General features: G+C 40.5%; 1 protein-coding gene across 1 annotated transcript in view; it reads right to left on the bottom strand.

Annotated features, from left to right (window-relative positions):
• LOC103028656 (protein jagged-1b) overlaps positions 1 to 16,760 on the bottom strand; it is a 98,290-nt gene extending 81,530 nt beyond the window's left edge. The window contains exons 1-2 of the mRNA XM_007251005.4: positions 16,339 to 16,760; positions 4,595 to 4,906 (exon numbers count right to left, since the gene is read on the bottom strand). Coding sequence (XP_007251067.3) covers positions 4,595 to 4,906; positions 16,339 to 16,419 — 393 coding nt within the window. The 5' untranslated portion in view covers positions 16,420 to 16,760. The remainder of the gene's footprint in view (positions 1 to 4,594; positions 4,907 to 16,338) is intronic.
• Between the last annotated feature and the right edge of the window lie 8,461 nt (positions 16,761 to 25,221).

The following is a 25,221-nucleotide window of genomic DNA, read 5'->3' on the forward strand; positions in this document are numbered from 1 at the left end:
GCAACTGCATCATGTTTCTAATAAAATTTTTGGAAAAAATTGGGCCATAGGAAAATTTAAAGCTTAAAAACAATGAGCTTAAGCAAATTCTCAGTGCTACGCCCAGCTGTTTAAAAGCGTGAGCTGTACTTTGTCGTGTTGTGTGTAACTTTCCACTTTCTCCAGTTATTGGGTCTCTCTTTCTCTCTGTCTGAGAATAATATACTACTCGTTCGTTATAAATAGATTTTTTCAGGGTAAAAAAAGTAGTTCTTCTAAATCATCACTCAAAGAACCTTTTTTAGAGGTTTTGTAGAAATGTTTCCATTATACGCTGCATTACAGTTTATGACATAACATGACAAATACCACATTAAAAGATTTCGAGACGCCCCTTTAAGGGTTAAAACACTTCTCTGGGTCTCTGGGAAACAGAAAGTTGCAGAGAATTTGGGGGGGATGGTACTGCTACCCCCCCGCCGGCCCAAAGTAAAGCCACAACCGCACCACTGGGGAGACTCAGCATTTAAAATCAATGATTCAAACCACAAGACAAACAAGCTGACCCAACCCGGCTCGGGCTGTTGTTCTGGTTTAGTTTTATGGACTGGGTTTGCGGTGTTCCATCACAATGCTCCTCTTTCCGTCTGCCTGCATCTCTCTCTTTTCGTCTATGTGTCTGTCTTTCTTTCTGTCTGTCTCTCTGTTTCTCCTTCATTGAGATGTGTGTCTGGCGAGGATAAACAGAGGATGGAAAGTCATGGTTCTGATCTGTAGGATGAGTCTGCTGAGCTTTAACTGAACAGAAATAGCCGGTGTCAGTAACATTAGAAGAGAATTAGCCTGATCCATTATGGATGACAGGACAGGAAAGGTCGAAGCGTCTGGAGGAAAAGGAAAAGGAAAAAAAGGCAAAGTAACTAAAGATTTACACAGATTTACATGTAGACGGTAACAAGGACATACGAAAAGGTAGCCCTGTTACTCAAACAGGCTTTAAATAAGACCGTTAATTTAAATACGATCATTCATTTTATATGTATAGGGTTTAATAATGTCCTTCTCTAACTTCTACACATACATTATCTTCTACATGCTTTTTTCCTTCAAATGAAGTAGTGATGGGACCGAACCCACCCTATACCAGTCAGTAGGCCTGTCACAATAACTAACAGCTATGTACAGTACCAGTCAAACGTTTAGACACATTTCCCCAATCAATCTATGAAGGAACACATAAAGAATCATGTAGGTAACTTAAAAGTGTTAAACCAACCAAAATATTCTGTGTAAGCATTTATAGGTGGTTCTTATCTGGGGTTAAACTGTTAACTTGCGGTTTCTGAGGCTGATAACTCTGATTAAATTAACTGGTGCAACAGAGGTACTCTTGCTCTTCCTTTCCTGGGAAGGTCCTGATTAGAGCCAGTTTCATCATAACATTTTTGATGGTCTTTGTGACTGCACTTAAGGATACTTTCAAAGTTCTTTAATTTGTTTTAGGATTGACTGACCTTCATTTCCTTAAGTATTTACTTAGTTGAGTAGTTCTTGCCATAATATGGATTAGAACATTCTTCAAATAGAGCTATTTACTGTATACCAGCTCATGCTCTCAAACACATTAAGAGAACAAGAAATTGAAGTAATTAACTCTTGACAAATTCCGCATAGCTGTTAACTGAATCACATTTATGTTCACTGTACCTCATAATGGTTCTTCGTGTTTTTCTTCATAGTTTGGATGACTCTAGTATTATTTTACCATGCAGATTTTTTTAAATAATAAAAAACTATTGAATTTAAGGTTCCAACCTCCAAACTGGTGCTGTAAATATATATATACTGTATATGTATATACTATAGCAGCATTATATTAATATGAATAAAGCTTTTGTAATAGAATGTGTATCACTATCAGCAGTTGCATACTGTAATCGGATCAGACCATCACTAATATAAAGTCATGCTCCCATGAAAAATCAAACAAACACGATATTCATCATATCCCAAACCAAGTCCAACAGCACAGATGTGATTTGAGTATGGGAACTGACATATTCAGCTTAGCTAAACTACCCTCCCTGCCTGCCTAAAGCATCTGACACACCCGGCAAACCGCCTCGAGTTAAGTAATCTGGAATACGTCTGTAACTTTATCCATTTCTGTAGATCACAATATGCCAAACAGCTTCAGAAACCACATCAATCACATCTATCCCACAATCATGAATGACTCAGTGACTGAGCAGAGTGTGAGATGACTGAGGCAGTGTGAGTTATATTGTTCAGCAGGAAGCGAAGAAAAAGAGAAGAAAAGATGAAATAGCAGAAGAGATAAAAGAAAAAAGCATATTGAAGAATCTGTAGAGACAAATCAAGAAGAGAAAAGACATTATCGGAAGACCAGCCAAAAGAAGTGAAGAGAGACATAATGAGAAGACAAGACAAAAGAAAACAAGAGACAAACAGAAAAAAGGACAAAAGACAACAAAAGAAAAAAGATAATGAAAAAAGAGAAGAAAAGAGACAAAAGAAGAAATGAGAGAAGAAAAAGATAAAAGACAAAATGAGAATACATTACAATACAAAAAAAGAATACAAGACAAAACAAAACATGAGAATAAAAGAGGAAAAAACAAAAACAAGAAGACTCAACAAAAGAGAAGTCAAAAGAGAAGAGACCAAATGACTATATTAAATATGTATGTTTTATAGTCTTCTCAAAAGAGAGGAAAAGAATAGAAGAGACAAAATGAGACGACAAGACAAAACTCAAGAAAAAAAAGACAATACAAAAAGAGAGAAACAAAAAAACAAGACATACAGTAAGGTGAGAAAAGAAGAAAAGACACAAAATAAGAATACATGACAAAAGAAATGAAGAGACAAAACAAGTATGTAAGACAAAAGATGAGAAGAGAAGAAAAGATGAGAAACTAATTGAGAATACAAGACAAAAGAAATTAAGAGTAGAAGAAAAACAAGAAAACAAAAGAAAACAGAGAAAACTATACAAAAGGAGAAAAGAGAAGAAGCAAAATAAAAATACAAAACAAAAGAAAAAAGAGGGCAAGACAAATTAAAAGAAAAAATACAAAATAAGTCGAGAAGAGAAGAAAAGAGGAGAAGAGAAGAGAAGAGAAAGATTAGAGGAATTAATATGGCTATTTTGTAACTGTAACCTGTAAGGCAGTGAGATGGTGTGGTCAGTGTGTTCAGAGGTCAGGAGGAAAAGCACTGTCCGGTCTGGGTGAACTCTGAGGAGACGGCGGGGGAGAATGTGCGGATGGGAGGAGGAAGAGGAGGAGGAGGAGAAGGAAGGAAGATGAATATTAAAGAGTGAATACTGCATTTACACACCTCCGCCTCAGACCTGCAGAGGAAACTCTCTCTCAGAAACTCTCACTCTCTCTTTACACACACACACACACACACACACCATACACACACTGCACACACACAGACATACCCCCCACCCGCCACTATCTCCCGCTCCTGCACTTTATCCACTCTAATCAATGAGCGCGGGGTGAAGGAGTGTAATCAGCTTAAAGACTCCAGCAGTTAAGAGCCAAGCGCTGACCGCACCACTCCTCCTGCTACAGCCGCTCGGTGGACAGTGCAGTGCCACCACTGAGCCAAAGTCACCGTGCCAACTCCAAGCAAAGGTCAGCTTAAGGTCAATAAACAAATTAGCAAGTCAGCAAACACACACAGAAACTTTAACCTCTTAAACCCTTTTCTTATTGTTTCTGTATAGGACACAATTGTGATTATTCTACGTTTAAACAAGCTCCAATGTACTGCAGTGTATATCATATATAAGACATGGGAATATTGATGACTTCTGTAAATTGATCCAAGAAAATGTTGTCAAACAATGAAGGTATGAGGTCAAAGAGATGTGGAAATTAAGAGGCGAAGGCAACAGTCAACACTGAATTACTAAGTACCAGTCATAAATTTGGATACACATTAAATTCATTTTTTAAATATTTTTGTAAAATATTTTCTGCATATGGAAGTATTTCGTTAACAAAAAATCTGTGTAACAATTCCGGTTTGGGTTTGAGAAGTTCTATTACATCACTATTAAAATCTTAAAAATTTAGCAAAATATTTCTGACACTGTTCTGGTTCACGAGTTTTGAACTGGTTCATCATGTTTCCACCAACAAAAGTAGATTCAGGAACCAGAAACCAGGAACATTTGTTCGCAGCGTGAACCGAAGAATACTAGGTTCTTCAGCACAAACTGTGAATGCTTCCGCTGTGCAACGCCTTCTGTTAATGATGTGTGATGTGACGTTTTGGAGGTTTCACTAAATCTGGTGCAAAACGCGGGCTTGTTTGCTGAAAAGCACCACAGTTCTTATAAGCCCAAACTAAGGATTTATTTGAGAATCAGCCAAAAACTAATGCACGCATTGTGACGTCAAGAATTTCCTGAAGCTCAGTTTTGCCTGTACACGTGACAACACTGCAAATAATCTATAGCTTGGAAAATATGACCAAAAATGGAAAATTTTCATTTGACTAGGAGGCCAAAACACAGACCAAACCATGGACATGGCCTAACAGCAACCAAAAATAAACTCAGAACTGAACTGACCGGCCAGGCGTATTTGAACGGGATGACGATGCGCCCGCCCTCGCTCCCCTCATGTCCGTGGTGGTGTACGGTGTGAGAGTTCCCGCCCAAGACGGGCGTGCTCCCCGATCCGAACGTGCAGGAGCCCGTGGGGGCCACTCGGGTCTGGTACTCCTTTAGACACACCCTGAAGAACGTGTCGCACTGGTCGCCAGGAGGACACCGCTGCCCCCCGCCGGCCTGGAGGTCACAGCACTGACCGCTCTGTAGAATTCCCAAAGAGTTCTGCCACATGTGGATCTGCAGCTCAAATGAGCCGACTGCCTGCAGGACCTGCGGAACGAGGGAAAGAGAAGAGATGAAATGAGGCTGATGAAAGAGAGAAAATGAAGAAGATCATGAACAGTAGAATACTAATGAGTACGTGCTGCATTTTGTCTGAAAATGAAGAAAATCACTTAGGGACTAACGATTTGAGGGCAGTCCCGCTGTTTTTATGGATTAGAAAGAATAATGTGTCTAATCTTGCATTAGTAATGATTATTCAAATTTAATCACATTTAATTATATGACTAAAACACTGGGAGTCTCACACTGGGACTCAGTGATAATAGACTATGTGAACAAAGGTTTTATGCTAGTTTTATACACATATTAAAGTATTATACACCTGCTCATTCGTTGTTTCCTATTGAATGAAGGGTAGTGAAAATAGTTTATCTGTCTTTATAGTCCAGGGAAGACTTTATTATACTAGATTCTTTTGCCTTGCTGTGAGAATTTGATTGCGTTCAGTGAGCAACAAGAGTGTTCTTGTCAACTTCTTAAATCAACCCATCTAAAAGTATTGTATTGAGCATTAGACCTGGTGTCAATAGGTTAATGTTCATCATCTGCTTGCTATTCTATTGGCAATACTTGTTCACTCTACTACAGTGACTGTGTGCTGCAGCTGAATGCATTCATTAGAAGGGATGTCCACAAACATCTGGACATACGGTGTTCTGTGATAGATGTATCAGATTATGAATGTTTACCCTATAATTTTTCTACAAAACGGAGAAAAAATAATGAACATGTGAGTTGATATCCATATAAAGTTGCAGGGTAAGATGAGAACATATGAATAAAGGGCTGCAGAAAAACGACATGTCCAATAAAGCTATTGGATTTCAGGGTTACAAAATCATGCACAATAAATTCTAATTATAATAGTGTGTCTCTGACTGAATATACAGATAGAAATCCAATCTCAGCATGCACAACATGATATACAACATTAATTAAAAGCAAGACACTTTTGCAAATACTGTTTAGAACACGGGACTCTACAGTATTAAAATCTCACATTATTCAAAATTCTGGGTCGTTTTTGATACAGTATTTTTTAAATATACCACTTTTTGTGTTTTTTTGCTTTGGACTTTGGCAGACCTACAGTTCCAACACCCTTCCAACGGCCACCATTCCTTTTTTTCTGTCCACTTTGATGATCTTTGGGCCTGTCCTTGATGAATGAAGCAGTGTTCTGACCATGAGAAAGCTACACGGTCAGTCCAGACTGATCAAGGTCCCTAAACCTCAGGCTTTGTTTTAAAGCTGAGATAAGACGGCGGGCTGAGGTCCAGAGAGAGCCGATAACACTGATCCAGCGTTACTCCAGAAATCAGGATGCCTGGTCCACACAGACGCTTCCTCTCCTGGTCCGGCTGCAGGCCCGGCCTCTATCTGTCCAATCATCTCACCTTATCTGGCTCAATCTTCTCCCCTCAGGTTATTTAGCCTCCCCCCGTCCTCCTCGTTTTTCCCTCCGCTCCTTCTCTCTCACGCTCTCTCTCTTTTCTCTGCCTCCTCCCTGGTGGCGGCTACTTCCTACCCTCTACACCGCGCTCTCTTTAGATTCCATTCTTCCTCCGTATCAATACCACTCCTCTCTCTTTCTCTCCGCTCGTCCCCGGGGACGGCAGACACTGGGAACCTTCGTTTCGCTCATTCCTGCTTTCTTTCTCTTCTTTCTCTCTCTCCCTCTCTCTCCGCTCCCCTTTTCTTCTCTCTTTTCTCCCTCCGAGCCGGGAACTCTCCCTACATCGTTGTTCTTTGTGCAGCATTGCTGCTATTCTTCTTTTCATCTCTCATTTTCTCAGATGGGGAGGTGAGGACACACACACACACATCACATATCAGACACACACACCCACACACATACAGTACTTGGAGCTAATAAGCTCCACAGAGAGCCAGTAGGTCAGAACAGGTTTGAACAGACACTGCAGTACTGGATCAGAGGAAGCACGAGCACACAAAAAACAAGCACAAGTCATCAATATCCACTCCACTGGCCACTTTATTAGAAACACCTGCCTATGGGTTCATTATACAGGTGAAAAAAATCAGGGACTACAGTCATTCTCTTCTAAGCCATACTTTTTCAGCTACCGATGTATAAATAGATGATAGTGAAGATGGCATGATGCTGACATTAGCACAAAATGCTGGGATGGAAATCAACGTTTCTTCCAAAATCAAGGATATGAGGTACCACTTTTAAATAAGACTACCTTTATAAAGGGTTTATAAATGGTTTACAATTAGTTTATTAAAGGTTTCTAATTAGTTTGTATTCCTTAAAAATCATTAATAATCAGTTATAACACATACATAGAAAGGGCAACAATGACCTGTTTGTCAAATAGTGAACCCACAGACATCTATATTATGGCCTTTCTACGTATGTGTTATAACTGATTATTAATTATTTTTAAGGCATTTACAACCTAATTAGTAGCAATTAATAAACTAATTGTAAACCATTTATAAACCCTTTATAAATGTAGTCTTACTTTAAAGTGGTACCGGATATGAAAAATACGTGATCATGTTTTTTTGTTGGAGTAACTGTCACTACTGTCCAAAGAAGGTTTTCTATCCCATTTCAGAGCATTGTTGAGAGGATTTGATTGCATTTAGCAACAAGAGCATTAGTGAGCTCTGGATTTTGGTGGTGATCACCAAAACGCCTTATTCCCAACGTTTAACCTAATTCCAAACGTACTGGATGGAGTATAACCTGTGTTTGTGCATTTGCACATCTGTGTCAGCAATGAGGGGCTACTTAATGTTTCCGAATACATTCATTAAAATGTAGTATGTCCACAATATTCGCTGGTAGGTCTAGACTGTAGACCCCAGCCTCAAAGACTAGACACAAATTGTGCGCCAACAGATGGGCACTTAAAAGAAACTCCACACAGACACACACACTCTTAAGGAATTCCGAGCATCGCCGGACGGTAAGACTCAGTGGTGCCTGTCCTCGCCGCGTGCCCCCCGTCCCACCGGACAGCCTCAATGCCTGCACTGTCCTCGGAGCGCTGCGCTGTGCCACACTGTCCCATTCCTGCTCCTAAACCTTCACACATCAAACGCTCGGCACAGATAGAGAAGCGGCCATCACTCTCCATCCAGCTTTCTTCCTCTCCTGCCATCTCATGCCAGGGTCATTCCCTACATACCTGTGTTTCAGCACTCTCTCTCTTTCACTCTTTCCCTCTCTCTTTCTTTTCTCCAAGATCATTAAACCCACCTCCAGTGAAGACACCAAAACTCTGTCTTCCACAGTCAGACAGTGGATAAAGCATGACCAGTAACTACTGGCCAGTGCAACACTGGCCTTTTACTCTCAGTCATTTCAGTATTGACCATTATCATCTATTAGAAAAGAGACATTCCAGGGAAATCTATGGTGTATATGGGTGAGTATCGTCCTGCTGAAAGAAAAAGCTAGTAGGAAGCCCTGCTATTAGAAAGCCAACACATAATATATCGGCAGGACATCCTGCACATATCACTGGGCTGTTAGTCTCCCCCAGAGACTGTAAAAAAAGATGGACGCGGTGTCGCCATTCCCATTCATTCAATGAAAATGAAGCCAAAATCTTCCGCCATGTTGGCGATCCAGATACCCGAGTCTGCGCAGTAGAGACCAGAGGAGGGACAAAGGCTGCGAAGAGACAGCCTACTCATTTAAATAACCCCGCCCCTGAGGGCTGCCTCGAGGTCACAGGCTGCAGAGCGGAGCGGAGCTGGCGGTCTGTTTTTGGTCCCGCCCATAACCAGCCCTTTTACAATAACCACACCTTTTTTGAATAGAGCTGAATAACGTTTTAAAAAACGAATTTTGTAGGGATATAAAAATTTTACAATATAAGCAGAGGTTACACTAGCTGTTGCATTTAAATAATGGAGGTAGAATTACAGTATATTGGGGGAAAAAAAGTGATTGAAATTGTCTGTTTTGCCACTGAAATCCCCTATAGGGATGGGTTGGGTTACACAGCTTTCTACAACCGAACAGCAGGGGGCGCCTGACCTGTGGTGGCTTCCCTTTTGAGAGACAATGCTCTCTGTCCAGCTATACACAGTCTATGGTCACTCCATAAGCCAAGACTGGATTGAAGCACTCACCAGGATTGAGGCCTCCAAGCTCTAACCCAACCTAAGCCATCAGAAAAACCCAAACAGAATCTGGATTCTTCTCAAAAGACAATACAGTTCCAGTCTGAAGCAGTCCAGGTTTCTTTTTCATGATACCACTGCATACAAAGGTGATAGTGGCTGCATTAAAGAAGACCTAAATGGGAGATAATTTGTCATGACAACCTTTCTGGTTGGTTTAATGACGCACCCCCTCTTAGAGTGTCATAGAGGCACGTGTAGCAGTGAGCAATCTTTCACCAAAAGGTACACTACCCAAAAAGTTGTCACTGAGAGCCTTTTTATATATCGTCACTGTCCAATGAAAAACACTTATCTCCAAAACAGCAACTTTACAGGAGAGAGAAAAAACCTTGTAAACTTTTAATGAAAGTCAATGTAAAAAGAGTTTATTTCAGGTTATTTTAAAGAGTTTCTATTGGTCCGTTCATCAAGAAAGTTTGGCACAGTGTAAGGAACAGTGTGTCTTTTCAAAATATGTAGTACAATAAAAATGGAGATCAGTGTGTTTCATAGGACAGCGACGATATACACGCACTTATGGTAATGCCAAGTGTCCAATCAGACTGTAGCTGCAATCATTAACATATTTGCCTGAGACATAACTCCATGCTGGGTTTTAGAATATTTGGGGTAATTTTAGTTTAAGCTAAATTTAAAGGCCCATATTACAACTGCTCTGTGTTTGAAGAACTTTTTAAGAAATGAACAAACATGGCCACATGAAGGTGTTGCTGCAGTGGTGAAAGAAAATAAAAAGTTTAAAAAAAAAGATGGCCGAATACCATGCCATACCAAAATTTACAGTGAGCTGAAATGCATTATCACTTATAAGCCTAGCTGCAGCTCCTGGAACACTTTAATAGCTCCTGTGATGCTGGAGAAGATTAAACTGAAACTTGTGAGTGTCAGTTTAGGAGCATAAACTGTTCAGACGAATGTCAGATATAAATCACATTAAACAGATAAACTAAACTAAAAATAAAAAACAAGATAGTGTAAACATACCCTTAGTGCCTGGTTATAACTGCTGTCTGAATAGAAATACACAATAGACTCCATAGTGATACACTTATTCTCATTTGAATTGTTTGCTGTGTCAGAAACAACAACAACAAAAAAAACACTGAAATGTTTAACAAAGATGGCCGCCATCCATCCCGTAATGGACTGCTGCTCTCTAAAGCCTGAAAAAGGTCAAGTACTGTTTTAATGCTCCACTGAAACGGTCCCATTATACATGAGGGCCATTGACCGACTGACTGTTCATTACCTCTACTGTCCAAATGCTGCTGCTGTTCTGCACAAGCAACATAAGCAACAAAGCACAGCAACGACATCAAGTATTATTCTTATATACAGTGTTAATATGGTGTTATTCAGAGGACTGAATATAATTTGAAGTGTTCATTTGCAAAAACAGATAACGGTGTGTTTAAAGAACAGCACTTATCAGTTTTTTTTTTTGCAAATGAACTTACATACTTACTTCATTTACAAAACAAATTTAGACCAGAAAATGACCAACAAGCTGCACATCATTCTGTCATCATCTCCACAGCAGTAACACATATCCTTAGCTGGAATACAGAATTTCAATAGATCTGAAATCTTAAAAAAAAATCTGCAATCAGATTTAATGTTTCAACCCACCAAAACATCAGTCTTGTTTACATTCTTCTCCTAAATGGTATTTTTTCTTTGAATTACTTGGAAAAAAGTAACCAGTCAAAATTTGGACTCAACCACATCAGTACTACAATTGTGCTAACGCTCCTGTGCAGTGAAATTGCAAAAATTGGCAGTGCAGTGGGTGGAAATGATTGTGACCGATGGCTTCTGGCTAGAACTGTCCCTGCAAAAACAAAAATGACTCTGACTCTGGCAATCAAATGACATCCACATTATGACATTATGCAACAGACCCCACACAGTGCAGCGTTCTTTAGCTTCCCAGAAACATGGCAAAAGGCAAGCGACACAAAAGTAGTTCATGTCCCGTGACTTTTAGTATGTGAGTGTATGCTGTTACTGTATTAACTACTGTCTCCAAGCCTAAAGTCAGAAAAATACTTTTTGGCCTTTTTGGCCCAAAAATTTTATCAGAATTGTAAAAATAAGAATAACTATTTTTTATTGGATAGTTGCAGTAAACAATGGTACTGTAGTTTTTTAAACAATTTCATGTTACTGATATATTGATGGTTTAATAGCTTTTAGGGTTGGGCGGTATGACCGTAATATCATATACTGTGGTGTTAAAACATGTAATATATAAATCGTTCATGTGCATTTAAGATGGCTAGAGGATGAGCCAGCATTGTGGACGACCCCACCCATCCCTCCCACTGACTCTTCGCTCTGATGCCGTCCGGCAGAAGATACAGGAGCATCCGAGCCTCCACTACCAGACTCTGCAACAGCTTCATTCACCAGGCAGTCAGACTCCTCAACACACAGAGCCTCCACTACCAGACTCTGCAACAGTTTCTTCCACCAGGCAGTCAGACTCCTCAACACACAGAGCCTCCACTACCAGACTCTGCAACAGTTTCTTCCACCAGGCAGTCAGACTCCTCAACACACAGAGCCTCCACTACCAGACTCTGCAACAGCTGCAACAACTGTACCCCCATCACTCTTCACACACACGCACACAGACACACACACACACACATTTCATTATACCGTATCAATACTGAACTGTCCTGTCTGTTAAACTGTCTCTTGTCTGCTGTATTATTTGTTTTTATTGTAGCATTATAGTTTTATGTTGCACATTCGTTATGCTTTTGCACTTTATGTTTGTCTATTGTATTGTTGTTCCACGTTGCACCATGGTTCCAGAGGAATGTAACTTCACTACACTGTGTACCTGTACTCAGATGTAATGACAACAAAAGTGTCTTGATAAACGGCCACAGCAACTTAGATGTTAGGTTCAGGATTTATCATATTCCTGTACTTTGTTACTTAAGAATATTCAGACATTGAATTGCTTTATATTCTGAAAAAATAAACAGAGTAAATTGAAAAAAAAGTTTTCCAAGCTAATACTGTAAAAACACACAGTCCAATACTGAGGTCAGCAAAAATATTCATCATGACTAGCCTAAAAGTCACAATACCATTAGATATTATATGGTATTACATTATTGTCATTTTATTTTGTAGCTTCCATGGCTTTCAGGTTCTGAGAAGGCCCTCCTGCAGCACACTGCATTGTAAAAAAAAATGCTTAAAGATGCCTCAGCATTCATAATTCCGCTGCTCTCCAGACAAAAGATCATATTTTGTACTTTCCTACCTTAATGAATATTACTATACAGGCCTGAAGCCAGTTCTTTGCATAGGGATACGCTTGCTCCATAATTCTGCGGGTTCTGCAGTGAAGCAAAGCCCAAAGCTTGGAGCAACAAACTGCAGAGCAGCACAAAGCAAACCACAACGTTCTCACGCCCTCGAGCCGGGCCAGGCATGTCCACCCACAGCACAAACCTCTAATACACACACACAGCCTCCCAGCTCAAAGGTCCGGCCTAGTCAGGGTCTGGCTTTCACACTGTGGGCCGAGGACCCAGGCCCGAACACCTGAACTCAGGGCAGCGGGGAACGGCTGCAGAATTCAACTGGAATTCTCTGAACTGCTTTAGGGGGCCAAGCACTTTCAGTTAGTGATGGTAGAACAGGGCGAGACGGTCTAAAATTCTTTTACTAACACACATAGCCCTACATAGGCTCACTTCTGAGTACCGCGAAGACCCCATTTCCTATTATAACCATCATTATTACTTAGATCACAGGGAGCTGGATTCTTACGCTTCTTATCCTTTTAAGCTCGGATATTAGAATTTCCTAGTTCCAAGTAGGACATTTTAACTGGAGTACTTGGAAAGTTGGGTGAGCCTCACCCACCCTGAGTAAAAGCAGCAGTATTTTTCAGTTTATTATTATCATTTATATCTATTTGTGTTTCACTAAATCAGTCGTACACACAGCACTGTCCAGCTTTTATCTGTGGACATGTTTTTTATGGGACTTAAATGGCAAAATACCATATAACACATTGTTTTAAACTGGTGTCACTAGCCATGGGTGTCACTAGCTGGGACAAAGCTAACAGTGACAGTTGATTTCTGCCTGTTTAATTGCGTTTCCAGTTAATCGGAATGAAATCTGATTCCTGAAAGCAACAGAAAATGCAAATTTGATGGGTTCTGTTTTTACTCTTAAATGTGTCTTAAAAAGAAAGGATCTGTTTACACTGCTATAAGATGTGACTGAAATTTGGATATGAAATCAGATTCATATCACTTTTAAATGCATTTACTCATTTTGTATAGTATTCAGATATAATCCTAATCCTCAAAGATGCTTCAGGTGACCGGGTGTAGATAGGGTCTGTGTTCTCTGGAATATGGGTGTGCCATATCGTTTTATACACATTATTTTGTGACACAGAAACATTGTGTTTAAAATAAAAAAATCACATTGTGATTTTTTTTGTTTGTTTTTTTACTATGTATTTACTGTGTATTTACTGTGTATTTTGTAAAATAAGTCAAATCAAAAAAATGCTACAAAATTTAACAGAAAGACCTACTTGCCTGGACAATGGACAGTTACTTTACAAAGAAAGGATAAGCTCCTTTTCAATACCTTTGAATTCGGGAGAAACAATGAAGGAACAGTTGTTCATGTATTTACAATTGGTAGTCAAATGCGTTTCCAGTTAGTCAAACTGAAATCTAAATGCTGTGTGCAAGAGAATATGCAAACTTGCTCGTTGCTTAGCAATTATTATTGTTTTTTCAGTTGCACTCTGTTGGGTTTTTGTTGTAATCTGTTGGATTTTGATTGGATTTTGATAGGGATAACATTGGCTCAAATTTGGATTTGTATCTTTTTAACTTTTTAACGTTTTTATGTGGTTTGGCCCTATCCAGATATAATCCTTATACTCAAGACAGATGAAGTGACAAGGTACAGTATCTCACAAATTGAATATACCCTTTCCATTTTTGTAAATATTATATTATTTCTTTTCATGGGACTAAACTGAAGATATGATACTTTGATACAATGTGAGGTATTTAGTGTACAGCTTGTATAACAGTGTAAATTTGCTGTGCACTCAAAATAACTCAATACACTCCCATGTTCAAACCACTGGCAACAAATGTGAGTACACCCCTAAGTGAAAATGGCCAAATTGACATGTGACTCGTTAGTGTTATTTTCTCTTCCTGGCGACTGGATATTTAATAAAGCACTTCATGGCAAGAAAACATATGAGGATGGCCTAGGCTATATGGAGACTGCAAACACCCTAACACTGAGATACAACATGATGGCCAAGGTGGTCATACAGCAGTTTTCCACAATGGGTTCCACTCAGAACAGATCTCCGACCAAACCAGTAAAGTCCATGTGTTCAGCATAATATCCAGAGGTTGTCTTTTAAAAAAAAAGACACAAAAGTACTCCCATCATTTCTGCAGAGCTTGAAGAAGTGGGAGGTCAGCCTGTAGTGCCCAGACCATACGCCACACACTGCATTAAGTCTGACTGCATTGCGCTGTCCTAGAAGGGGGCCTCTCCTGAAGCTGACGCACAAGAAATCCTGCAAACAGTTTGGAGAGCACATGCAGTCCAACAGCATGGATTACTGGAACCATGTCCTGTAGTCTGACAAAACCAAGATAAATGTATTTGGCTCAGATGGTGTCCACCAGATGTGGTGGCACCCTGGTAAAGATTACCAAGAACCCTTTCCTTTGTCTAGAGTCAAGCATGGTGATAGTAGCATCATGGTCTGGGGCTACATGAGTGCTAGATAGCACTGGTACTGTGGCATTTCCAACACCATAATGACTCCAAACACACCTCCAAGATGATAACTGCTTTACTGAGGAAGCTGAAGATAAAGGAATTGGCTGGCCTAAACCAAATTAAGCATCTCTGGGGCATCCGCATTTAAAGTGTGGAGGAGCGCAAGTTCTCTAATATCCATTAGATCTGTGATGTCATCATGTAGTGAAAGAGTGGAAGAGGATTCCAGTGGCATCCTGTGAAGCTGTAGTGAACTCAAGAGAGTTAAGGCATTGTTGGAAAATAATGGTGACCAAAAAAGAATATTCACACATTGGGTTTAGACATTAATGGCTGTGTGTTGAGGTAAAATTAGGGCTGTTAAGCTGTACACTAACGACTTTACATTAAATGCCAAGTGCCATACCTTCAGTGTTGTCCAATGAATAGATATAATAAAATATTGAATATGAATAAAATTATGGCGACAATGTGAGGGGTGCACTACATAAAAGAGTCTGTGTTCTCTAGAATGATGATGCTCCTTTAACACTCCTATACTTTGTGAAATGGGGTGGAGTAGTGATCATCCAGCATCTTGACCATGCTAACATCCTTTTATTACTAAATCCGATATAATCCTCACAGCAATTCCCTAAACAGTAGAGACAGTTACTCAAACAAAAGCAGGATCATTTTTTAATACTATTGATTTTTGGAAGAAATGTGAAAAAAGCAGGTGTCCCATTACTTTTGTCCCTATAGTGTACCATCAAATCCATGGATCAAGCATCTGAATAAAGGTCTGAGGCTGAAGCAGCAGCACGCCCACGCAGGAGCAACAAGTGTAACAAAGACCAACCAGAGACCAACAGGTGGCTCCAGACTGCAGCTCTTTCAGACACAGACATACACACACTCTCTCTCTCTCTCTGTCTTTTACACACACACACACACACACACACACACACACACACACACACACACACACACACACTTAGCAGCTCCCACATTGTTCTATTGCACATTTCCTTTCAAAAATAAGAGAGAACAGCTAGAAAACAGTGGGACATGTCCATATTTGGTAGAGCAGAAACGTTTGGACAGAAAAGTGGGATTCTGTATCAGGGAACCTTCACTGAGTCTAGAACCCGGTTCCCCCCTATTCCTCTCTCCGTTCTTTTCTGCAGTGTTTAACCCCAGTCACACTTGATTCACCAGTAAAACCAGTGAAACCATTATAACCATTACATTAATACCACTGCAGGCACATTCACCACTGCGCTCGAGCACAAAAGTCACAAAAAAGGGTTCTAAGGTACTAGATACATGACTATAGACTGAAATAGAGAAGCAGTGCGGCAAAGAACTGTTTCAGCGCACTTCAGCCGCGCGCCCCCCGCTAGCGTCAGAAAGTCACGGCGCGGATGGAAATAGCGCGCAAATCCGCGCGAGCTTACCTGGGCGTGCGCGGCGAGCGCGAGCAGCAGAAGCGCGCTGCCGACCCCACCGTCCCGAACCTTCCTCATCCTCATCCTCATCCGCGCGCGCTCACCCCAAAACCCGGGCCATCGGTCTCCGCTGCTCGCGCGCTGCTCGTGGTGACGGGGAGGCGAGAGCGCGCAGGTGGGAGACGGGAGCGCGCGCCCCTGGTGGGTGTGTCTCTCTCGCTCTTTCTCTCTTTCTCTGACTGTTTCACACTCACTCACCCACTCACTCTTCCTCCTCCTCCTCTTCCTCCACCTGCTGCCGATAAGAAGCTTTGGGTGACCGACTGACCTCTCTCTCTTACACAAACACACTCTACCACTCTTTCTCTCTCCCTACATCTCTTTCTCTCTCTCTCTCTCTCTCTCTCTCTCTCTCACACACACACACACACACACACACATACACTCTACCACTCTTTCTCTCTCCCTACATCTCTTTCTCTCTCTCTCTCTCTCTCTCTCTCTCTCTCTCTCTCTCTCTCTCTCTCTCTCTCTCTTACACACATACACTCTACCACTTTTTCTCTCTTTCTACATCTCTCTCCTACCCTCTCTTTCACACACACACACACTACCACTCTCTCTCTCTCTCTTTACCACTCTCTCACTCTCTCTCTACCACTCTCTCTGTCTCTACTCCTCCCTCTCTAACACTCTCTCTCTTTCACTCTCTCTCTACCACACTCTTTTTTCTCTCTCTCTCTACCACATACACTCGCTCTCTACCAGACACTCTCTATCTCTACCACTTTCTCGCAATACCTCTCTCTTTACCACTATCTTTCTCTTTCCCTGTAACACACACTCTCTCTACCACTATCTTTCTCTTTCCCTGTACCACACTCTCTCTACCACTATCTCTCTACCACACCTTCTCTGTCTATACAACTCTATTTTTCTCTCTCTCTGTACTATTTTTTTCTCTCTGTATCACACACTCTCTCTCTACCACTGTGTCTCTCTACCACACACTCTCTGTCTCTACCACTGTGTCTTTCTACCACACACTCTCTCTACCACATTCTTTTTTCTCTCTCTACCACACACACTCGCTCTCTACCAGACACTCTCTATCTCTACCACTTTCTCTCAATACCACACACTCTTTCTTTACCACTATCTTTCTCTCTCTCTGTACCACACACTCTCTCTCTACCACTGTGTCTCTCTACCACACACTCTCTATCTCTACCACTATCTTTCTCTCTCTCTGTACCACACACTCTCTCTCTACTACTGTGTCTCTCTACCTCACACTCTCTGTCTCTACCACTGTGTCTCTCTTCCACACACCCTCTGTCTCTTGACTTTTTCTGACCACTACTTGTAATTATTACATTATAGTAATAATGGCTATAGTAGTTATACACAGAGGGAAACTTCACGTCACTTCAAGTTTTAAAAATTCCAACAAAATTCATTAAAGACAAGTTTAGAGACAGTGATAGGAAAGTGTTCAATGTGTCTAAAAGCTTGCTTACATAACCTTACTAACCTTTGTCTTAATGATCTATACATTTGAATATTTTTACATCAAGGTTATGAGGCTCTAGGCCAGCGCTGTCCAAACTTACCCACAAACGGCTGTTGCGGCTGCAGGTTATTGATTCCAATACATAACCACATTACAACTGCACCTGTAGACTCTAAGATGGTTAAGTAATGCTACAGTTTAGTAAGTTGCTGGGTTAGCTACCACTTTATTGTGGCTCAGAGGCTTGCTAGGTTGGTCATCAGGTTAGTTGATTGAGCATCTCTACTCCACAGTTTAGAGAGATGCAGGGTTGAATATAGGAACAGCTCTACATTGCTGTTTTGAGTCCTTTGGATGATTTGAATACCCTTGGTTTCAGAAGAAACAGTGAATGAGCAGGTATCCCAATACCTTTGTACGTACAGTGTTTGTTTAAAAAAAATAAACAAAAGGGTTTGCTTTGCGTAAAAAGAAATGGCAAAGTTTCTCATATATTTTAAAAGACCAGTGAATTTCCTTTTGAGGACAATTAAGCTCATCAGATTACATTTACCTGGAATTCTGCAATGCATAATCAGGCCAAAACGAAACCAGTGTTAAGCAATAACACCTGCGGTGGTAAGAAGGAGCATGTTGGAAAAAGACACAGAATCACAATTTATGCACAAAAAAGTTGACAAATCACAAATGATTGTCAAATTTCTGCTGTTTCTGATGCACTTAAAATAGGAAACATTTAACAATAGAGCTTTAGAGCTCTATTAACTAGTCAACTAGTAAAAGTACTTGTCATGCAACACTTACTTGATCATAGGTGGTACATTATCTAAAAGAAATTGGGAATCACTTTACTAACAAGATCTAGTACAGTCCAAAACTTAACACATAATTTTTCAACACATTTTGCTTTCTTTGTCCATGTTTAGTCTACTTGAGTCGTCACTTTACTGGAGTACCAAGACATTTACTCAAAAACAGTCTTCAGTAAGTTCTTCAGTCACCCCCTCCTCCTTCCCCTCCAAGAACTTCAAACCAATTTTCTGCTACACATCATGTCCAATAAAGCCTGGGCCTGTCCTCTAAGCTATTGTTTGGGTGGCCAAATTCCCAAAGAGGTCACTGCAGTCCCCCGTCCAAGCTTCGCTTAATCTGGAGGGGGGTGGGTGGGATCAGAGATCAGAGGAACAAGACAAAAAAAAATCAGAACGGAATGCTTTCACTAGCTTGGTCATCAGGTGGCTGGGTGAAGACAAAGCGATGAAGCCCAGGCTGGGCCGTCCAGTGCTTGGCCCCCTCGCTGTGACTGTGGAACTGTGGGACTGTGGGGTTGTGGGATTGTGGGAGTGTTGGGGGGGGGGGGGGACCATGTCTTTTTTTTTTCTCCAGTGGTCACGCATGGTTAGGCATGCGAGTGATGGCTGAGCGCCAAGCAATGTGGCAATGTACAGTATTTATTAGTTTGTTTTTTCGCCCTTTTACGTGCCATTGGCTGTCGGGTGTAGCACATAATGACTGGAGAAGTGACCTCACACAAGTTTGGGAAGAAAAAAAAATCTATAATAATAAATACGGTCACAATATGCACACCCACGCTGCGGTCAGTGTGGTCAGCCAATGCTAAGGAACTGCTTTATGCCCACAATCAAGTCAGACAGTTTTATGAAGCCCCCCCTCCCGCCCCTTTCTCATGGCAACCGGGTGTTTCCCCAAAGCAGAGGAACGGAGGCCCAGAACAGAAGGCCGTTCAGCCAGAGTCTGGGATTAGCATATAGTGGCCCTGACCCGGGGCCTCGGCCGGAATTTCAATCGCTGCTTATTCTGACTTCCACACTGAGGGCGATTCTGTGGTTGGGTGAAAGTGTGAGATACGGGACAGGACCTTGTCCGATCTGGTTTTGTGGGGCAGGCCTAAAGAGCTACACCTGCAATGGACTTGCCATGGTGCACCAAGTGTGTGAGGAAGTGGCGCCACCTGCAGGTGTAACCGGAATAGCACTAATGTATTTCCCATGGTTCAACATCTATGTAGCATGCCTTTGGTGTCAACTGCACAACATGGGGCCTGTATGTTTTAGAAGGGATGTGGCTTAAACTGAAAACATAAATTCGATGAAATGGATGCATATTTAGGAATGGGAATTGACAACTATTTACAGTTTATCCAATTGTGAGGCACCTATAGGGCACCACATCACATTAATTCCATTGGTGAGCAGTTATTCATTAGAGGAACACCTAACCTGGGACTTCATCTTCATTTATCATGTGTTCTTACCTGTTGGAGAACCCTATTCAGGCCTGTATCCAATTGGCTCTACTGGAAAGGGCTTTCTTTGGGACACTGTGAAGTAGGGGTGGTATAGAAGTAGAGCCAGATCACATTGCGGCCCCCACAAATTAATAAAGGAAGAGTTAGTGTTAGTTAGTCTCCCATATCAATTCCATATCAAGAAAATGAATTAAAAATGGAAAAAAATCATGAAGAGATTTTCTTGAGATTACACGCCTCCTATATAATTTAGAAACAAGCCAATGGTTATCCAGTCTCTCAAGATTTAGCCTAGCAGCCTAGTGTAGTTATAGCAGAAATTAATTTATACTAGAGAGTGTGAAAACTGGGCAATATGGACACATAGACACATAGCACATATCTTTTTTATTCTATCTTTTAGATATTACTACCACAAAGTATTTAGATAAAAGCATAAATATCCACTTATGCTTAGAGGAGGGGGAATTGAATTGTCCTAAAGAAGTTGATACAAATTAATTTAGGCTCCCAGAGTTCAGGTAGGATGTCCTTATCAGAATTTTGCTTGGAGCCCCAGAGAAGTCCCAACTGACTGCACCAAGGGCAGAAGGGCACCCTTAGGTGGGTGCTCATTTAGACACATAATTATGTTTCTGTATCCAAAGGGTAAATCATTACAATTTATTGAAAAATTGGGCTCCCTAGACTGCACGCTATCATTTTTCTACACGAGAAGGGCAGAAAATAGAACACTTTGTCACTTTTTTGTCATTCGAAAGGGCAATGTTAAAATTAATCTTTTTAACAATGGAGCACCAAATCATATGATTCTGCCAATCTGTGTAACAACACTCTTAAAAATGCATTATTAAACATACAGAGGAACTTTACACTTCAGTTTAAACAACTTCTTGCTAAATTCTTTATCTTTGATGTGAAGTTTTAGGCTGCATGTCTGCAGTGCTGCCGTGTAAATATAATTTTTATTTTAATTGGTTTATTAATAGAAATTATTATTAAAGTTTTTTAGGTATTTTTTGTTCATGATTAAGGCATTTACACATTTAGCTATTGTAACAATATCTAAAATATCAAGCTATTTAAAGAACAATGTCCAAGAATTTCCTGTTTACAATATCATTATGGGATAATCCCGTCCTTTTAAGAAAATAACTTTTGACATCATCAGTGACATCACAACATTCACACTGTTTTAATACCAAGGCACTGAAGACATTGCTGCTGCAAGTTCAGCAATTAATAATGTTAATTTCATTTCATATTTATCATACTGGCTCTATACTCCATAGCTAGAGGTAAATATTAAGCTGTCCACTCTGTCAAGGTAAAATATCACAGTAATTAAAAATGTACAGGGGTTGGACAATGAAACTGAAACACATGTCATTTTAGTGTGGGAGGTTTCATGGCTAAATTGGAGCAGCCTGGTGGCCAATCTTCATTAATTGCACATTATTGCACCACTAAGAGCAGAGTGTGAAAGTTCAATTAGCAGGGTAAGAGCACAGTTCTGCTCAAAATATTACAGTGCACACAACATTATGGGTGACATACCAGAGTTCAAAAGAGGACAAATTGTTGGTGCACGTCTTGCTGGCGCTTCTGTGACCAAGGCAGCGAGTCTTTATGATGTATCAAGAGCCACGGTATTCAGGGTAATGTCAGCATACCACCTAGAAGGACCAACCACATCCAACAGGATTAACTGTGGACGCTGTAAGAGGAAGCTGTCTGAAAGGGATGTTCAGGTGCTAACCCGGATTGTATCCAAAAAACATAAAACCACTGCTGCCCAAATCACGGCAGAATTCATTGTGCACCTCAACTCTCCTGTTTCCACCAGAACTGTCCGTCAAGACAACAAATTATTGTGGTCTAAAAGCAGGTGTTTCAGTTTCATTGTCCAACCCCTGTATCTTTAAACAGAACATTGTCACAATGAAAAATGTCTGCAACTCTAGCTGAACTACGTTTCTATCAAATGCCAACTGTCATTAAAATTGTCCACCCTGTCGTGCAGTTTTCCAGAACAGTGTTGAGAGCCTGAGCTGGAAACTAGGATATTTCTGTGTCTGAAGTCTTATATGTTGTATATGATCAGTGGTCAAAAAACGAAAAATCATTTTAGAGGACATTTTTTTCAAGTTTTGAAGACACAGTACTCTGAAAATGACCCCTGTTCTTTTTTTACAAGCTGTGGGTAATCCAGATGTTGTTCTGTTTCGTGTTATTGAGCCTACTTTACAGTCTGTGGGTAAATCCAGATGTTATTCTGGTTTTTGCTGTTAAGACACTGGAACTGCTTTAAGTAATGTGCCTTGTTTGGATGTAGTTTAGAACCATGTAGAGCAAATCAGTCAGGGCAGTGAAACTGTAAAACTGGACAGGAATAGTTTAGCAAAAATGAATGAACACGGTTTATTACTTACTGCAGTTGCAGTAAATCAGAATAAGCATGTTTGATATTTTAATGTGGGCCTGTACAACAAGATATTTTATATGTTGTCTGGTCAGTTTCATTGCATTCATTTATTAACATCAATTTGCATAATTTCAGGCCTGCTACACATTCGAAAAAAAGTTGGGACCACTTTGTAATGCTGCCATTCTCTTTCTCTCAACATATAAAAGTCATCAGAGGATACCAAGCAATTAAATGTTTCAGGTTATATTTTGTTTCAAATTCTCCACACATTCTCTATTGGGGACAAGTCAGGACCACAGGCAAAACAGTCCAGTACCTGTCTTCTCTTCTTCCACAGACATGTCATTTGTTGTAATGTGTGCAGCATGTGGTTTAGCATTGTCTTGTTGAAAAACATTTCATTAATTTTCTCACAAATTTGTAACAAACTAGAGAGCCTCTGCTCATCTGTGCTCCACAGAGACTATTAATTAATGATTATTAATTCTGCTTTTGTACCAAATCATAATTACATCCATCTGTACATCTGGATATCAACTCATTATGTAGCTTTAATGATCATATTTACCAGGCCTGAAAGAAAGATTGTGTGTACATTAACAATTAAAATTAAAAAAGTTAAAAAGTGGAATTCTTTAAAGGAGAACTTCGGTGTAAAATGGACTTTGGGTGTAGTAAAACATGATAAAATGTACTTACCTTACTGTTACATAGCCCACCTCCGCTCTCCTGCAGCTTTCTGAACCACTGTTTACATCCCATAACGCTGGCTTTCAGCTTCGGGCGCTGCCATCACTGTACTGATAATGACAGACATATATACATAGACTCCACAAAGACTGATTTTAATAAGCTTAGTTATTAATGCCTCGATTTAAATGTCAGGGCTCTCCAGATTCTACCAAGGAGGTGTGGAGCTACTTTGAGCCTGAATAAGGGTAAAATAAAAGCGATTTATCAGTGCAAAATATACCCTGATACAGCTGCTGTACAGAGTGCTGGGCAAGAAGCACAGTATTACTGTATCACAAAAAACTGTAGGAGAGCGAAGATGGGCCACTCAACAAAAGTGTGTACTTTTTTATCATGTTTTACTATATTCAAAGTCCATTTTACACCAGAGTTTTCCATTAAATTGCACATATTGCTAACACAGATTTGCAAAAACACAGCTTATTTTGTCTTTTTGTATTTAAAGATGTATTGCCAATAGAATAGGACTCCCTGGAGCAGACAATCATTAACCTGTTTGTACTACCAGTCATTAAGCTGTAGAGCAGTGGAACTGTGTTCTCTGGAATAATGGAGCTCCATCCATTTGGGAAAAGTTGGTGATAAAGTGTAGTGTTAATCCATCCAGCATCCCGACCTCAATAATGCTCTATTTAAAATCTAGTAAATAGGGTATTTTCTAGATAGTAGAGACAGTTATTCCAACAAAAGCAGGCTAAACTCTTTTTCATACTCTCGATTTCAGAAGTTTTTTGATTTTCCAGTTTTAAAAATGATACCTGTTGTGATTATTCACAGATTTCTCTCCTCAGGCTGTCTGAAGTTGTGTTCTTGTTTACTCACTCCTGCTGTTCGTCTCACAGCCTCTTCTTCCCAGCCCCGGCCGACGCTGGGGTTTGTGGAAATGTCCTCAGGTCATCTAATGTGCGTGTTATTCCTCAAGGTTTCTTTGTAAAGCTCAGCGTTTTGGTACTGATCCACTGCAGCCAGATGGAGGCAGTTAAGCGTGCTCTGTGCATAATGCCTGTTTTTCAGCAGCTGAGGAAATTAGGATTTGCAGTCGCTCTGTCTTTCTTTGTAATAACGGAGCACTGAGTGATTGCCTGAGGAGGACAATGAACACGTCCTGCATCAGGAGACACAGGCAATTTGGGTTTCAATTAAAGTAGATTGGGTTTTAAAAGGCTTGTAATGTCAAGTGGTCAGGAAAGCATTGTATTCAGTGCTGCATTATAGTGTATCCAGACTCATTTACTATGGTATGGTTTTCCAGGTGGTTGATATGGAGTTGGAGAATGCTGGGTGCTATGGTGTTGCTGTTTACTCTGCAATTTTCTCTGCAATTTAGCTGGGACAGTTACCCTTCACTCATTAGGGCTCCCCCTTACTCTTGCAATGCTCCTGAAACAATGAGGGTGAGAACAGGATGAAGAAGTCTTGTTTTGCAAGTCTAGGTCAAGGCTCAGGTCTTTGTTGGGTGAGACATGGCCAAGTCTCAAGACTCTGGTCACACGTCCAAGGCAAGTCTCTAAAAATAAAAGTCTCATATCTCTTCTGATTGTAATGAGCCTTCTATCATCTACTGCTACGCAGTCTGTTAATAATACTGCACAGCTATATCTAAGAAATTCAAAGCATTTACACAGGCATAAATCTACATGCATCAAAAGATCTGCACCAATGAACCATGCAAGCACATTGTCTCCTTTGATGGGCCAGAGCTGTCTGGCACAGTGGCAAGCAAGTAAATATAGCAGGAAAATTCTGTGTTTCAGCATGTATATATGTGCAGTGTGGGGCTGCTTTAAAATTAGCTGAAAATGAGCTATTATGCTTTTAAACAGTCTTTTCAAAGGGATGTGCAGCACAGATGCTTTAAACGGAGTGTAGCGGCTGCGAGCAGTGAATGCTGCAACACTGCGTTCAGTGTGCAAACAGCATGGAGCAGCA

Source organism: Astyanax mexicanus, chromosome 9 (genome assembly GCF_023375975.1).
Source record: "Astyanax mexicanus isolate ESR-SI-001 chromosome 9, AstMex3_surface, whole genome shotgun sequence".
Classification (NCBI taxonomy): Eukaryota; Metazoa; Chordata; class Actinopteri; order Characiformes; family Acestrorhamphidae; genus Astyanax; species Astyanax mexicanus.